Genomic DNA, 18,609 nt, shown 5'->3' on the forward strand with positions numbered 1-18,609 from the left:
TCCAGCACTATATGTAACATCCAAATAATATATATACCGTATATTTAAATGCCCTTTAACGTCACTCACTCCCATTCACTGCCTTGCCTTTTCTGTTTGTGGGAGGGTCGCAGCAGGCAGTGGAATCTCTTCGTTCATTGGTCAGCTGAGCTGCCAATCTGGAAGTTCTCCTGGGTTTTAACTAGGAGTCGCGCTAGTACGCCAGTGCACATTGTTCGGGAGGTTGTGGGAGGATCGGACGTGTTCCTACAGGCAGCCTGAAGGGGAGGAATCACGAAGCTGCAGCCTTGTTGGCACATTCGGCATTGATTACACAGTGCGATCAGGGGAGGAATAACACGCAGAAACTGGGAACACGTGCAGGGCCCCCTGATCTGTGCAGCGCCGGTCACCCCGAGACCCCCTATTCGTTCCCTTTAAGTTTCTTCTCTGGTGCTGGAGGAAGGGAGAGAAGTAACCTCGGGGTAAACAAGTGTGCGGAAGGGCAGAGACTGCATTGATTCGGGTGGGAATTCCTCTAGCAACAAGTGGGAGATCCGGATCGAGCGCCCGTGGGATCGCTTTATACGGCGTGATTGGGAGCTTCACGAAGAACCTATTTGGGGGAATAATGAGGAACATTTGGATACTCCTTACCTTTGGCTTGTTCGCCTTGGTCTCCGGGGAAACGGTGAGTTTTAATACCGCGGGTGTCGTTCGCTTTGGGGCAGATTTATTAAGGTATGAAAAGTCTGCGAGTTACTCCAGCGAGCTGCTTCTCATTAACTCTTTGTGTGCTGTGGGCGATCATGCCCCTTTATGCTCTTGAGTTAAAGGGTAAATCTTTCTAAATGTTATTACAGGGCAAAAACTACATTCAAGCAAGAAATTCATTTTTTGTTGCTCCTGACAAAAAAAATGAGATCCTTTAGCTTTTCTTCTCTCCTTCTAATAGAATTCTGATTAGATCTACCTTTTATAGTTCTGGGAGACATTGTATAACTGTTTGTATTTTATTATATATATATTTTTGTTTTGTTTTTTAAATTCCATGAGTGCCTTTTAGTTTCATTAGTGTGTATGTATATAATATATAATATAATATAATATATATATATATATATATATATATATATATATATATATATATATATATATATAATAAAACAAATCATGACACATGGCTCCTGCATATATACCAGCCTTACCTGATCTGCAATGTAAATTCCCCAGTCTCTGAATGACTCTGTAGCTCTGCTAATGCAGCAAACAATACAAGCAATTAGGCAACTTTAGCTCTTTTTGTGTGATGCTAACTACACACTATGAACAATGCATAATTAGCAGTGATCTCCTTATCGACTGGAAATGAGTTAAATGTGGATTATTTGCTTAGTAACCAAGCAGACCATGACATGCAGCAATGGAAGGCAATGACACTGAACAGAACATTGGGCTTTAAATGGTGACTTAGACTTCTGGGGTTATTATTGTTGTATTCAGTTAAAGCAGCAGTGTGGATCACACACCGTATCTCGTGGCAGCCTTGCTCGATAAACATATCCTTAAAAGTCCAATGTCGTAAGTCTGGGTCCTAAACCCCCCTGGCTTTCTGAGGTTTGAAGCATTTAACCAGGCATTGTTTGAAGAGGAGTCCTATCTCCTGCTCTGTAGTAGTAGTGTGTGTGTGTGTGTGATACATTTATTTATATTACAGACACAAATAGTTGGGGAATTATCAACACATTTCTCCCAAGTTGTATTGAAATGTAACCAGACCTTTTGCCTTTTAACCCCTTAAGAGCCACACAAAGGGTTAACTTTGAAAGGGAATCTGGAACCTGAAAGTGTTGTGGAATGCAGATAACACATCCTGTTTTCCTTTTAAGAATCAAGTCAGACATACCTCTTTCAGGAATGCTGCAGAGATTGCAAAGGAGACTGCTGATTTTTTTTTTACGTTTTTTTTCTTTTTCTTTTGAAATCTGTATTATAAGGAAGTGTTGGGATCCAGTTTTTTTAAAAGCCGCAGAAGTTTTTTTAGTGTCTTATTGACTTAAAGAAAATCTAGCCCCCCCTCTCACCAGCCCCTCAAATGCTGTTTATGGTATTCCATGTTTTGCCCCCATCCCCCACTTCCTGCTGGGCTGCCAAGTTTTATCCACTCCATCCCCTCTTTGTTGACAGACCCAGCAGAGCCTGCAGACTGAAAACTTGTTTTGAGACATTCAGCATTTTTTCAGCACTTCCCAATATTTTTTTTTCTTCAAACCCATCTTTATGAGATGTATCACCCATCTGTATGTAACTTCCTTTGGCATTTACATCTAAATAAAATATGTAGACAAATTTGATGGAATGATTCATTAAGAATTTATATTTTTTTTCCCGTTTTATGACAGCAGGCAATACTCTCTTCTTAAAGCCCGAACTCTGAAGTAGTATATCTGTTAAACACTAAATGGTTAAATGTATAAGATGTGTTCTCTGATATAGCATTATCTAACATATTTCTCTGTAATAATGGATTTCAAGGGTTTTGATGTCATTTAAAAAAATGGATTTATAAAAGTTGGTATTTGTGGCATAATTTCCCTCTGGCACATTTTCAGATCAGATTCCCCACCTAACCGCAACCTTACCAAGGCCCTCAGAACCAACCAGAAGCTTGACAATAGGGGCGCGATAACTTAATTGGGAGTAGCGCAGGATCTAAGGAGTTAAGATGGCTTCTGCCATGGTATATGCATACGATGGATTTTACACTGGTTAAATTAGGGAGTAAAACTGCCATATAGAATTAGGGAAATATGATGTTGGCTTACTGGTCGAACCTTCAGCACCCGACTTGTTTTTCTTTTTCTCTGACCTGTCCCTTTTGCTGTCTTACCTTGAGATCAATTTGTAACTATTGTTACGTGTGTGTGTGTGTGTGTTTTTTTTTTTTTTTTGTTTTTTTTTTGTGTTATAGGGTAGAAATGTTTACAGATTAAATTTGTTACTTTACATTCTGTGGGTATCCAGTGGATTGGTGAATTGAAACACTGTTACTCACCTGAGATTGAAGGAACTTGATTGTTTTCGCTTTAAACATATACATTTTATAGTGTCAAGAAGAAAAAGATGTTTTTCATTTTTAGTCCCCCCCATATAGAAATTAAACATTTAAGAAATGCTCACTGACTCATAACAAAAACAGTCTGTATGGAAAATAAAATACTGATAAAAATCGGAGCCTTTTATGGTAAAAGAAAACCGAACCATATCCATTATAGTGACTCCAGTGTGCGGGTATAATATATATCTCTTCAAATCCTCTGGAAACAATTGAGGCTAAAAAAGTGAATTCCTGAATACAAACCAGCTGGGTTCTTGGTGTCTTTTGCCCAAATCCACTTTGATATTATCTCGAGGTGGGTTGGATTGGTTACGTGGCCACAGATGGACTTGTTGTTTAGGTTCCTGAAGTGTTAAACGTGCTGAGACGTATTATGGAAACATACTAATAGATGTTGCCTTTAATGTTACGTTGAATTTTCTGATCTTTTGTAATATTTTGATAATCTGAACATGCGTATGAGAAGTTTATTTAGAGGACATTTGTTTATTATATATGGTTTTCACTGACTAATTTTGTCTGCAGTGCATTAACCTTTTGTGACTTGCGTAGTATGGTGTTGGGAGTTGCTGGATAAGTAAAGCACTTTGTTGTCCTTAACAGTACAACCACCTAGGCTCGCGTGGTCACCCCCTGACAAATTATCGGTGGTGTTCCATGGACTAACTTACAGAACATTCAGTTAGTGTAGTGAGACGGGTAGTCGGAGTCATGATCTGAAGTGTATCAAGCAGATGTCCCAATTTGCGTGCCTGGCTCCAAATCTTTTTACAGATGTATCCAGCATCCATACATGGAGATGTATTTTCTATCTAGGCATGTTCCCCCCCCCCCAATAATTTACTTATTTCAATGTATTTTGGGCCATTAACAGGGTTCAGACTAAATCATTATTGCGGGTTGCCAAATGCGGTGCTCACTGGTTGAGAGTCATGGTACCCCGCTTCACACGTATTCCGGATGTTGGTAATCACTCTGGGGGTGTCATACTAACACTGAATCAATCGCAAGAACGAGACCAGCGAAAACATGTCTTGGTATTTGACTGACTGGGTGGCTCCATAATTTCAGCCAGGTGTAAAAATGGATCTAAAAATCCTCATGTTGCTTGTTTTTTAAGATTCTAGTGGAAACATCCTATGGTATGATTCAAACATGGGGGGGGGGTGCTTTTTAAGTTGTGCAAACATGAAGAACAAAATGTCCTTTTTCTAAACATCTGTGACGCACCATCCCCAATTCCAGATACATGGCACAGACAGCGTACAGGAACGTGGTTCCTGTCTCTTTGTGGTCTCCTGTCCCTATAATTTTTCCATTGCTGAAATGAGGCAACATAGTTACAACAAAATGTTATTTGAGGTCACTGTATTATCCTGGAAAAGTTCTCACCAAAAAGTGTGAGGTTTGAAAATTGAAGATAGCTCCTGGTCACTATGGAATTCTCTTATATCAATCTGATGACTGTGCCATGACCCCCTGTGTAAAATAACTTGATGGTCACCTACTGGAAAACTATTTTTGTTCACTATTACGTTCTTCCGTGTGTCACCTACTATATACCCCAACCGAGAATTCACTTCACAAAAGGAAAACAAAAAGTTGATCAAGTTGACTGAATTGTAGGACGCTCCCTGTTTTTTTTTTTTTTTTGTTGTGTGTGTGTGTATGTTGGCCATGTAGATAAAACGGTGCTATATCATAACCACATGGTACAGCCACTGGTTGATCTGATGGTCTGATCAATGTATATAGTCCACTCTGTTAATGTGTTATTTATTTGTGTGTATGTGTATATATAATGTTTTCTATCTACTAGAGGACACTATTAACTTTAATTGGTCATATACAGCAGAAGGAAGACACTATCAATAACGATGAATGTTAACTTTCAAAATGTTGAAAAAGTTCTGCTTAAATAATTTTAGCTTTTCTCTAGCTTTTTCATGGGTTTTAAACTGTTATTTATCAATTTCCAAAACACAGAGACTTAAAAGTACATCCCAGATGAAGAAGAGCAGTTTATTATTTCAACACATCCTGAAAAAGGTTTTCAAAGGATCCTTTTGTAATGAAGAATGAGGTCAGCTTTGATAAACATTCCCTGCAAACTTCAGACTGTAAACACGTTCTCTGAGCACAAGAGTGTCTCTATTTAAGAAAAGCATACGAGAAGCTCGGTATGAACAGATGTTTTAAGATTCATTTTCAACAGCGCTGTCTGGAATAATATTTTCAACTTGTTTTTACATTCAGACTCCAAGGCAGGAAAGGATAATTTGTGTATGCGCTCGTTTTACAGTTTTGGAATGCTCTTTGCACTGCTTTCACCACATCACTGTCCCAGAGACCATGTTATTCTATCTTCACCCACTAAAGTGTACACGGGGGGGGGGGGAATCTGTTCTTGTGAATATCTTGCACAACTACGATATATTTTTTTTTTCCCTTTTTTATGGGGCACATTTTCAAATTGATTGTTACCGTGGGGGAAGACGTTATATTAGAATGTTCACTTCCTGTTTTCTTTTCAGCTTCTTCCTGCTCAAGTTTTCCCCCCTGAACAAAAAACACTATCTTTAAATGCAGGATATTTTGCAAACCTTTTCTAGATTAAATTATACACTACAATATTTTGTTCTTAATACAGTTGTAACTTTGGGAATGGCTTCTTTACTTGTCTCCATTTTATCCTGTGTAAGATATTTTTTGTTTGACCGTTCCTTGCATGGTCATACAATGTACGCAGTCGGTGCTATGTATGGTATTTATGGAAGCTACTTTTTAAACAAACAGTTCTATACTTTGGCTAAACTTTATAACGTAGGGTATAGATTTTAATCTTTTTCCCCGTGAACATAGTGTCCTGTGAATTTTTTTATTTTTTCTTTCATACTAGAAAATTTTGTACAAACCAGAAACTTGGAGGGTACTTTTTTTTTTTTTTTTTTTATATTTTATTTATTTTTTGTCCCAACTCACCACAAGATCAAATCCAATAATTTGCTACATCGTGGAAATGTCTGTCACGTTTTATTCATATAGTAGTATGTGTGATATATATTACACATGCGCACTTAATTGTCACTTCAATTAATTGGATTCCCTCTGCTCTGACTGTTGGGATTCAATTGACAGGTACAATTATGTAGTTTCATAACTGATTGTCAGAAAAACATTGAATTAGCCGGACTGACCACTGGGGATTAATATTTATGGTCTGCATTTTCTAAATATTTCATGGAGTTTGAGATGAAAGTGCTATTTCACTCTTGGCAGAGTGTAACTATACGTTTATTTCCTCTGAACAGAAGAGCAATTCTAATTAAAGTTTTATTGCTTGTAAACACAATCATTGGAGAAGCTGGAAGGGATTTGCCATAATAAATATTGTATCACTAAAGGCCTGCTTTATGTTTCCTGGTGTTTGAGGGAGGTTGAGGTAATTAACATATCTGACCATTCCATGTCAGCAAAAAAGTGTTCAAAATCCCCAGATTTTAGTTACTTGTGATGGTTGCTAAATAGTTTTATTCTTATTGCACGTGTAACTATCCTTTACCCAAATAATATTTGGCAAATTTTTTATTTGATATTTGGCTTTTTTCTTTCTTGAGGTATCTTTTTACTAGAAGCTTTAGAAGACAATATAGTTCACATGGAAACTACTTTGATATGTTGAACACTGTATGTTTTTGTTTTAGAAGCTAAACGTATGCTATAGGTTTACTGAATAAAGTGTGTGTGTATAGGTAAATTTATTAATGTGGGTTTTTTTAATCAAAATCAGCGAAATCATGCCGTGCTTTGTTGCTTTCAGGCTTGTGGAATGAATGCCCATCTCATTGTTTGATAAAATGTGTAATGTTAACACCGTTCTTGGTTTCAGCATCCTGCACTTATCCCTTTTATAGTAACGCTACTCATGTTCTTCGTAATATATAGTCTGAGCAATTCCTAATTTATTTGGCGGATGAGGGATCACAATATTTAATGCAGAATCTATCGTCCTCCTTTACTAATTGTGAAATGCTTGAAAGTTTGATGCTCCATATAACTCTAGTAAAGAAGGTGACACTAATAAGAACAATTACTCTTTAACACCCTATAGGTGTTTAATGCATTAAATATTTACTTTCGCTGCAGCTGTCTTTCTGTGCCTTAGTGTTCGCTGGAGAATATGGTTTGAGCCAGACAAAGTGGTTAAGGCTTTATGTGCATGAAACACGAGATTAATGCATGTAAAACCTTCATTAAGAGTGTTTGCTTATCCTCCCAGCACTGTTCTCCAGTATTACAGCAATCCCTCAAACTAATCTTTGCAAAATAGCAAAGACTAGAAATGTTTTTCCCGTTCTTGTGCATAAAGGCAACACTCGGTTGCAAGACAAGTTTTGACAAAAAAGGGGATACTAGTCAGGACCAGTGACATCACAGCGTATATTGACTAAGAACGTCTCTGAGAGTAGCGGCTGCCAAAGTGCATGCGCCAGCGCAGTGGGCAGCTACTTCTTTACATTTTATTTTTACCAGCACCGACTGCTACCCCACCGAGAATGCCGCCATCTTTCTCGGGAGATCTTTCCTAGATCGGCTCATGGCCTAAATGTCCGCATAATTGGTACAGCGTTATTTCTGATGCCTACAATGTTTTGCTATTATAGTTCACTCTACCAGACTTTCTACACTTATATCTACCGTAAACCCAACAAAAGTCCCTATGCGTGTGTCCATATATTCTTTTATCGTTCCCAAAAACGACTTGTGTTTCATCATAAACTTGTTGGTGCTCTTCTACCTGCGCACCTTCTCCCTCTTTCACACCAAATGCTAAACTGGCAACAGTGATGGCACTGTGTTTAGATCAGTTGCCTGCAGATCCCATAGTTCAAGAATAAAATACTGTTTAATAAAACAGTCTTTATTAGAGAAGGGCATAGTATAAAACCTTCAGTAAACAGGCATACTACATCAGAGGAAAATTCAAAAGAAAAAAAGTTCACAAAAACAGTAGTTTATTACATTAAATAACTAAACAGGACTCTCATGGAAATGTATAGATGTAGATTATACAAAATTAAAATACAATTCACGCATGAAATACATTACAAACTTTTTTTTTTTTTTTTTTTTTTTTTTTTTGCTTTCTTCATAGAAGGGGTAGAGGGAGCTTTTCTTAGAATTGGCCAAGTCGGTTTTTATTTTATCACTCATGGTCTACATGCCCTGTGATGTATCTGAAATGTAATACTCCTGAAAACGTGTGACTATTCTGCTATTTGCTTTTGAAGATATTAATATCCCGCAGACTACTGAGCAGCTACAGGAAATTTAGTTCTGTTTCTTTTTTTTAATTTAAATAGCATAATATTTGTAAAGTGCCTGTGACAATTTATATTTTTGGGGCTTTTGTTTGCCATGCAGTTTATTAGTGTGTTTATGGATAACACCAATATGTTTCTGACTCAGAAATTCACAAAGTACAGAGCTGGCCAAGAATGACAGGTTACACTGTATGCAGTGAGGCTTTTACTTTTAATTCATAGTTCTCAGTTTTAACAATTGTTAATTGTTACTGTCTATCTAAGAAGATATAGGTGTGAATGTTTTTCAGAATAACCTTTTTTTTTTATTATTGCATACATTATATATATATATATATATATATATATATATATATATATATATGTATATATATGTATATGTGTATGTATGTATGTGCAATGCCTATGTGAAAACCTATTGGGTACCACGTGGTACCAATTTTAGGGTGCTTTTTATGCAACTGTTTTTAATTTACTGAATAGCAAAGGAGACCCCCCCCCCGTTAAACACTGTTAGATATGGTGTTCTAATGAGTTGATTTCCGTATAACTTCCTTTTTTGAACTACATAAGATGACTTGTAATCTAATGATCTAAAAAGCTGTAGCTATAAATCAGTTTGTCTTTCCAGAATCTTTCCCTTTGGGTTTGAAAAGGAAAGCTATCCCAACTCTTATCCACTTTGTGTTTAAAACGCAGTTAGAATTGTATATGACTTTCTTCAGATGTTTCCTTTTTCATTGTCTGTGCATTTTGTCATTGTAGTTTGGAGTAATGTATTTTCAGCCAGAATACGCATTATTACTTGGTCTGTTAACAAATTCTCAGTGGTGCAAGAATATTTATTTCTATGTAGGACAGACCAAAAAAAATGGCCCAACTGACAGCAGGGTTCCGGGGCTGGCAGGAACAGGCTTTGTGGCGGACTCTTCTCTAAATTTCCCTTATTCATTGGTACCTACAACTAAACTTATCTCAAACGCCACAATACTTTGCCTCTCTGCTGCAGTCATACTGTTCATTCTCGTTTTATCTAGTAGTTGGTTTTTCATTGCACTACAACCCCCACTCGGTGCCCAGTTAGAGGAGATCAGGGGGGCTATAGTCCAGAAACCACTGGCGAACCAACTGTTGACTACTTCTGGTTAAATTATGATAGACTGTGTTCACATCACACACAGTGCAACAGTAATAACCCATCAAATGGAAATGCTGGCTTTAGACTTTGGTAGAATGTTTATGTAAGGGAAGTACTATAACTGGAATATACTGTATATCGGACCCTTGTGATTTCAGTGCATCCAAATGTATTTAATTAGTTCTGCTCTGTATCTTCCTGAGATGTAGGAATTCTACCAACTCGATGTTATGGGTACTTCAGTCATTAGCCGAGTCAGCTTTATTTACTTTCAGGCTAAATCCTTAAGAGTGGGTGTATGTCTTTAGGGTGTGATCCAAGCCTTGGAGATTATAAATATGGAAATAATAACATTGCTTGTGTTTCTGAGAACTTCTTTCCAATCCTCTCCTTCTGGTTTGTATCTTGGCTGATCATGGTATGCAGTTTAACATTAAAATAGACAAACAACTCTACTTTTGATTGTATGTACAGTTAGAAGCGCTGCATAAATCGTTGGCGCTGTAAAATAACAATCATACCTTTTTTTAGCTTGAAATAGGATGGCGAGTGGTGATTGGCTACTGTAAGGGTAAATATAGTGAGGGAGCTGTTTGAAAGGTTAAAAAAAAAAAAAAGTTTTGGCTGCCATTTTGATTTCCTGCATCTTACAGCTCAGTATATTTTGGCATTGACTTGCCATAACAAAGATTGAAGATCACAAACTCAAAACGTGAAACCTAGGGATGTGTCCCTTTATACTTGACCAACATTTCATAGATTGGGGATGTTGCTAACAATTCCACATGAATAATATATCCTCTGTCACATCGGGGAATATCTTATTTACTTCGCTCTCCAACAATGATGTATCATAATTTGCTTGTGGCTTATTTCATCTCTCGCCTCTTGAGAGTTGACAAGCGAACTCGTGGATAAATAATGAATCTTGAATTTCCATGCTAAGCCTGTATCTGTTTACCGCTTCCTGGGTTTGTGAAAAGCAAATGCAGGAGCGGTGCGCGGTTACGTTGCCTCTGGTATGGGAGAGATGGCCTAATGGAATTCATAATGTTCGTATGAAGGGGAGCTTTCATCAATAGGCTGTTTGCAGTAATACGTGAAGATGAAAATGGATTGGTAAAGGATGTAGACTTATTGGGTCCTTATATGCAAATTAACTCCAGAAACTCTATTTCCCTGCCATCCCAGGTGACACTCAGGATAGACTCCTCCTCCGTACCTGAGATAGGGCAGGACTCAAAAAACTTAAAAGCCCCTCCCCTCCTACTAGCTCCAGTGTTTTTTTCCTGCCCTACATCAGGTAGGGAGGACTCGTCATCCCTTTTGTTGTTTTTTCCGGCTCCAGGTGGAGCCGTGTTCCCTGGGCTAAGCCCCCTTTCTGGGGGATACCTTGCACCTTAAGCCGGACGGCTGGTGCTGCGCTGCCCGGCGCTTGTCGGATATTGTACCGCGGCGCCGTGGTCCCGGCGGTGTCCACGGCTGCGGCGCCGTGGTCCCGGCGGTGTCCGCCGCTGCGGCGCCGTGGTCCCGGCGGTGTCCGCCGCTGCGGCGCCGTGGTCCCGGCGGTGTCCGCGGCTGCGGCGCCGTGGTCCCGGCGGTGTCCGCGGCTGCGGCGCCGCGGTCCCGAGTGCTGTCCTCATCCTGGGATCGATGTCCGCGGCTGTGCCGCGGCGGCTCCGGCTGTGCTGCCCTCGTCTCGGCGGCGGCTCCGGCTCTGCTGCCCGCGTCCTGAGAGGCTTCTCGGTCCCCGTATCTGGGGCTTAATGCCGCTGTTGCGGCGTTCTGACGACGGCCATAATGGCGGCGGCCGACTTCCGGTCCAGGCTCCTGCACTTCCTGTAGTGCGTTTCAAGCCTCGTTTTCGTTCAAATTTGAATTTTTGGCCCCAAGAAGCCGAGGGGTCTTCGTCTCATCATAGACTTGCGCTTTTTGAACAGTTACCTCCAGTTTGTCCGGTTCAAGATGGAAACCGTGAGATCCACCCTCGACACCTTATGCCTCAACGATTTCATGGCTTCATTGGATCTAAAGGATGCATATTTCCACGTTCCCATCCATCCATCGCATCAACGTTTCCTGAGAGTGGCGATTCCTCGGGGTTCGACTGTCCAGCATTTCCAGTTTCAAGCCCTTCCATTCGGTTTGTCGGCGGCCCCAAGAGTCTTCACAAAGCTTTTGGCAGTCGTGGCAGCGCATTTCCGGGTCCAGGGAATTTCAGTCATTCCTTATCTGGACGATTGGCTTATACATGCCCGGACAGAGCAGATTCTTCGGGTTCACCTTGCCACAGTGATCGACACGTTACAGGATCTCGGCTGGATTCTGAACTGGGACAAATCCTGCACCATTCCCTCTCAACAACTGACGTTTCTAGGTCTTCGCCTGGATTCCTGCTCCGGGAAAGCTTTCCTTCCTCCTGCCAGGATCAAGGGGATTCGGCTCCTAGTGCACAGGGTTCGCTCTGCGCACCGCACCTCTTTGAGGCTATGCATGTCCCTGTTGGGCAAGATGGTCTCCGCAAGGTATGCGGTGCCCTGGGCTTTGGCCCACATGAGACTTCTTCAGAGGTTTATCCTCGACAATCTAGAAGACAACCCTTTGGCTCTGGACAGGCTTGTCTGTCTTCCACCGCATGTCAGAGCCTCTCTCGCCTGGTGGCTCCAACGAAGCACCCTTGCTGCAGGGAGAAGATGGTCTCTTGTCTCCAAGGTTCTTCTCACCACCGACGCCAGCGTCACGGGGTGGGGCGCTACGTATCGGGACCTATTCGTGCAGGGTCTCTGGTCTCCAGCCACGAGGCTTCTTCCTTCCAACTGTCTGGAATTGCTTGCAGTGGAAAGGGCTCTGCATCACTGGGAACATCTGCTCACCGGCAAGGACATTTTGCTTCGCTCCGACAATCAGGCTGTAGTGGCCTATGTCAACAGGCAAGGGGGCACAAGAAGTCCTCGACTTCTCCGTATGTCTCTCAGGATTTCTTTTTGGGCAGAGTCCCGTCTCATGACTCTGTCCGCTATCCACCTCAGAGGGACTCTGAACTTTCAAGCGGATTTCCTGAGCAGAACTCCGGTTCTGAGCGGCGAATGGGCTCTACATCCGGCAGCCTTCGACCTCATCGTCCAACAGTGGGGCTTACCCGAGATCGACCTGATGGCATCCAGAGACAATGCTCAAGTTCCTGTTTTCTTTTCCCTCAAGCCTCGAGATCATCCTTTGGCAATAGATGCCTTCGCCCAGGAGTGGAATTTCCGTCTCGCCTACGTTTTTCCTCCGTTTGCTCTGATCTCCAGAGTCCTGCAAAAGATCAAGAAGGATCGCGCCTCCGTGATCCTAATAGCACCAGACTGGCCCAAGCGTGTCTGGTATTCGGACTTGATCACTCTAGGTCTCTCTCCCCCTCTAAAGCTCCCGGCTTGGAGAGACCTTCTGCATCAGGGTTCATTCCTACACCCAAACCCTGCCGTGTTCCACCTGACGGCCTGGAGGTTGAACGCGAACTGCTGAGAGCGCAAGGTTTTTCTTTTCGTGTGGCTGAAACTCTTCTGCAGAGCAGAAAGAGGATTACCTCTCTGCGGTACATTAAGATCTGGAAGAGATTTCACGGTTGGTGTTGTTCCAGAGGAGTTTTGCCATCTTCCTGTTCCTCGGCCTCCATTTTGGACTTCCTACAGGAGGGATTCGACAGTGGGCTTCAACCTTCCACTATCCGGGTTCATATCTCTGCCATCAGTGCTCTCCTGGGATTCGAGCTTATATCTCTGCCTGCGGTTAGACGTTTTGCCAAGGCCATTGTCCGGATGCGTCCTCGTTCTGTCACCAGAATGGTTCCATGGGACTTGAATCTCGTCCTTCGTGGACTCACGTTACCTCCTTTTGAGCCTCTTCAGTCGGTTTCTCTGTACTTTCTATCGCTGAAGACTGCCTTTTTAGTGGCCATTACTTCTGCTCGTCGGATTTGTGAACTGCAGGCTCTGTCTATGAAGGAACCGTTTCTCCGTTTTTTCCCGGATAAAGTGGTTCTTTCTCTACCGCCGGAATTTGCTCCCAAGGTTCAGTCGGCTTTCCACAGGAATCAGGAGATCGTGCTGCCTACCTTTTTTCCTGCTCCTGTCTCGGCTGAGGAAGTAGCTCTTCACTCCCTCGATCTGAAGAGGTGCCTTACCATTTATTTGGAACGGACTCTGCCCCTGCGTAAGTCCTCTCGTTTGTTTGTGGCCACTTCGGGACCCAACAGAGGTGTCAGCATCTCCAAGTCTTCCATCGCTAAATGGATTGTTGCGTCCATCAACTTGACATATTCTGCGGCTGGCCAAACTGCTCCTGTGGGGATCCGTGCCCACTCTACTAGGGCGGTCTCCACTTCCTGGGCCGAAAGATGCTGTATTTCGCCTGACCAGATCTGCAAGGCGGCTACTTGGCGGACTCTCCACGCTTTTGTACAGCATTACCGTCTCGACCAGATGGCTCAGGAGGACACTCTTTTTGGTCGGAAGGTCCTTGAAGCTGTTTTGTCTCCTTAGGTCTTCCCACCCTTCTGCTTTGGTACATCTATCCTGAGTGTCACCTGGGATGGCAGGGAAACAGGAAGTTCTACTTACCGAGAGCTTCTTTTCCCTGCCAATCCCTGGTGACACGTTTTTGTTCCCTCCCTTCCTTTCAATAAAATTTTGTTGCATCAGATTGCTTTTCCTGTGTGGTCTTTGGTATTCACTGGAGCTAGTAGGAGGGGAGGGGCTTTTAAGTTTTTTGAGTCCTGCCCTATCTCAGGTACGGAGGAGGAGTCTATCCTGAGTGTCACCAGGGATTGGCAGGGAAAAGAAGCTCTCGGTAAGTAGAACTTCCTGTTTCCATGTAGAGCCAAAGGGAGCATTTTTTTCTTTTTTTAAACTATATTTTGTGGTTTTAGAACAATGGATAGATTGTCAGGCTATGGAGTAGAAAGCCATTCTGTTTCTCAGCCCATCAGCCCACACACTCTTCAGGTGATCTTCATCTCTTTTTAAATATTGTACAATGAAAACCATTCATACTTCTAACGTGTCGAGTCCTGCCGAATATCCTAAAGGATTTATGACCAGCTGAGTGACGCACTGCAAACAGAGCTTAGACAATGGAGATGTCTGCCTTTGGTAAAAGCCTCTTGCTCTTGTTGATACAGCGAGGTGTGAGGTAGCAGGTGCAGAGACCGGGCCCCGGTGTCCTGAACCAGTAACTCGGGTCTCACCTGGCCTTTTTGTTTTTCGAAGACTCACATACATTTCGCAAAAAAACACAATGTCACCTTCTACTGGTTAAAGGCCATCGATCTTTCTGTTGACATATCGTGCACATGGTTCAAAATGGGGGAAATTATCATATCACCATTGCGTAGGCCGAAGCCATATTTCCTCCAAGTGTCAGATCGGGGGTTGGTATTAAAGGGAAACTCCTGTCATATATAATAACTTTTTGTCGCGGTTGTATTGTGGTATTAAAATACCATTTAATCTACACTAACAGGAATTCGGACCTCCAATATACACTGTGTCCATTTTCTTTAGGAGGCATTCTTGTTGAGGGGGTGTCCTGCTCACAGATTATAGAGAAATGTCTCCCACCTGCTGGCTCTGCTCACAATTCTGCTGCCTGTCACGCTCCGCTTTGGCCAGGCATATCGTGACGTTACTCTTTGTAACATTAAGATTATGTGTGAATGTATAAAAATATATTGGGTAAGCAAGAATTAGTGGATTGAAGACCATTTTAGATGTCAACCTGTTCATACCTTGTATTCCTTTTTTAATGTATGTACAGTACGTGCCTGACCTTCAGAGACCTTTTCGTGTGCCTACATTTAAATTGCTAAAAATAACGTGGCTATTTAAAGATGTAAGGCCACTTACTAGGCACCTTTTATCTGAAGGCAGACATACGGCTGAAACTGTTCCAAAGGTTACATCTCTGCGTCTTTTCAGACTGCGGTCTGTGGAACTCCAGTGTTCACCAGGACCCTTTCAAGGTGATTTTCTACATGACACAAGGAATGTGACGGGCAGGGTTTAAAGAAAATGTGGGCACGTGAGACGAGGAGCAAATATAGCCCGTTTCTTCCCTAGAACTTTGAGCTATCTTTATGCTCCTCGAGCTGGGAAAAAGTTTCACAGATATTTATTTTATTTATTTATTTTATTTATTTTTTTGCATTGGATCTTGAGTGGCTTTGTGTTGATGCGTACATATTTAATGAGTTTTTTTTTTTGCCACATTTATCTTTTTCACACAAGTGCTCTCCTACCTAGACTAGCTTCTGAAATAGCATATAAAAGTATAAAACCAGAAAGATCTCCCCGTGCATGTAAACTATCATCCTTTTTATAAAAACTCATTTCTCTAACCATGTATTCACTTTAACGATCTTTAAAGAACTGAGTGGCAAACACAATATTCAAATAAATAGAAGCAGATTTTTGCTCCTCCTTTCCGATTCTCTGACGCGTCTGCCGCTTTAACCTTGGATTTGCATGTTATTTAGTGACTGCCGACTCCTTGCTATAAAAAGCAACTTGAACTCACCATCTGGCTAAAACATCAATAAAGCACTAATAAGGTTTGGTGACCTTCATTTAAACAGGCTCCATATAAATGTATGATAGGCTGCCATACTATTTATGTCAATTTAATGAGATTTAAGCATGGGCCGATTTCTTTCTCAGTCTGTTCGCGTTTTGGGTTCCTCCGCTTTTATTGAAGATTTGTAACATAGTCTTGTCTCCAGTTCTAGAAGCTGTCCTATAGAAACACATTGCAGAACTTGCCCTCTAACCCTTCCCCTTCACGTGGATTAAAAGCATAAGGTTCAGCCGTCGGCAGGAACTCTGCTCTATAGTTTATATTGATTTACAGAATTCACAAGTCATCGCTGAGTTTAAGAATTGTACTAAACAAAAAAGTGATTCTGTAGTATGGTTTTGATATCTATGCCAGTAAACTGACTTTGTAATGTATTTAATTTCCTGGCACCGGGTCTTTGCCGAGCCTTGCCATACGCTGTTATACACTTACACACTCTAACACCACACAGAAACACACGCTAATGTCTTTTATGCTCGCAATCCCCACACAGTAACGTGCATTACGAGACCACCCCCGGGAGCCACACAGTACTGCACCACCGTGGGAAATCATAGGGTGCCGGATTCAATACTCCAATGATGTTAGGTATCCGTCCATGAAACTCCATCTCTGTGTGTGTATGTGTGTGTGTGTATATATATATATATCTATATATCTATATCTCACAAATTATGCAGACTATGGATTTGTTTTTATTCCACTATTGTATGAGTGGTTTATGTTTTGGAAGACCTTAATGCTATTTGTAATTTATTCACCTTGAGTGTCTCCTTGAGTTGAATGTCTTTTACTTGTCCTGCTCCACCAGAAGCCACCAATTCAGATTGATACTCTTTCTGACTTCAGAGGATTTAACTTGTGATTGGGTCAAAAGTAATTAAAATGCGTCATTCGCCCATGTCATGAAATACTTATCACATGCTCTCTTAATTGAAGCTTATTAGTCACCCCCACAGAAAGTTATTGGTGGCAAAAATCAGAGGGCTCAGAGAATCAACCTAGAATTGGATTGACCAGCTCAGCTGACCCTATGCATGTGAGACGGGTAATGGCAGAGATGTTAAATGATACACTTGGTCCTCTTATCATATAAACATTCTAACGGTTGGCGTTTATTGTTCGTTCTTTGCAATTAATCAGATGTAGCCAGTGTCTCTGCCACTTTGATGCCATATCCAGTGTCTTTTGGCTAATTTTCTTTTTATGTAAACGCTGTTTAATCAGGACATTTTTCTGCTAAATGTGTCTGCTGGAGCTATAAAGATGTGTTCTGCATCTTTGGTCCCTCAAAGCAACAGAAATAGTATGTAGATTGGACAATTCCTCCATTTGCAAGAGTAAAAAGACTAGCAAAACCTTATTATGCTTCTGTATGTTTTGAAAATGGCAAGTAGAAAACGGCTATATAAAGGAATGGTATAAGCTGTTCGGGACCATTCTGTGTTCATCACCTATTTATCTTCTATTTATCAACATGGAATGGTTAAAATATCTAAATATCTATTGTAATCTCTGCCGTGATCAGATTCACTGATGGTGCTATAAAGTATTGGAACTGGTGTAGTTTTTTATTTTATTTTTAAGTTTACTTCACTAAAACATGGTAATACATGCAAAAAGTGTTTGGTTTGTATGGCTTTTACTGGACTTGGAAAAAAATGGCTACAATCACATTTTTACGCAGACTAAAGTGCATTTGCTGCATGCAATTTGTGGTGTTAGTGTTTGAAGTTGGAAAATTGGACTTTAGAAGAAGGGTTAAACTTTGCTTGAGTCAAAATGTTACTCTACTGCAAATTCACGGATTTTAGTCAATACACCCCATTTGTTACAGGGAAGTAGTGTTGGAATCGTTGCAGTGTATACTTATAACAAGATACTTCAAGGTTTTTGGTAATGTTGTCAACCCAGTTCCAGAAGTAGGACTGTAAGCTGCTGTGTATCTGGAAGGCTGCCAGCCCTGGGTCATGCATAGATGCAAATTCCTCTATTTGCATCTGTAGACACGTAATTACTTTGTACCGTGGTGTTTGTGTGTGTGTGTGTGTGTGTGTGTGTGTGTGTGTTTGTTTTTGTTTTTTTTCTTTGCCCCTGACCCGTGGCTTCTAACTTTTAATTGGAGCTCATTCATAATTTTGTTATTTTAAATAAAACATTTGTTGCCCCTGATATCTCGAATAGCTTTGTCAAGTGATTAGAAGACTGATTGGAACGGAGGGCATCCTCATTTGGACTTTTGCTCCGTTTATTACAGATCGTGGATCTTAAGGTAAACTGTTTATCTGACGTCTGACACAAACAGATTGAGGACTAATCTGGCCCAGGATGAGCCCAGTAATCTGGCACACGGTCTGTAGCAATGCCCTGACGGACAAAATCCCTCTACAGTAAATATCGTATCACTTTAATTTACGGCCGGCAGCTTTAATGTTTAT

General features: G+C 41.2%; 1 protein-coding gene across 1 annotated transcript in view; it reads left to right on the forward strand.

Moving 5' to 3' along the window:
- The first annotated feature begins 431 nt into the window (after positions 1–431).
- Positions 432–18,609, forward strand: part of SDC2 (syndecan 2) — a 35,570-nt gene continuing 17,392 nt past the window's right edge. The window contains exon 1 of the mRNA XM_053467202.1: positions 432–670. Coding sequence (XP_053323177.1) covers positions 611–670 — 60 coding nt within the window. The 5' untranslated portion in view covers positions 432–610. The remainder of the gene's footprint in view (positions 671–18,609) is intronic.

The sequence above is a fragment of the Spea bombifrons genome, chromosome 5 (genome assembly GCF_027358695.1).
Source record: "Spea bombifrons isolate aSpeBom1 chromosome 5, aSpeBom1.2.pri, whole genome shotgun sequence".
In the NCBI taxonomy this organism is placed as follows: domain Eukaryota; kingdom Metazoa; phylum Chordata; class Amphibia; order Anura; family Pelobatidae; genus Spea; species Spea bombifrons.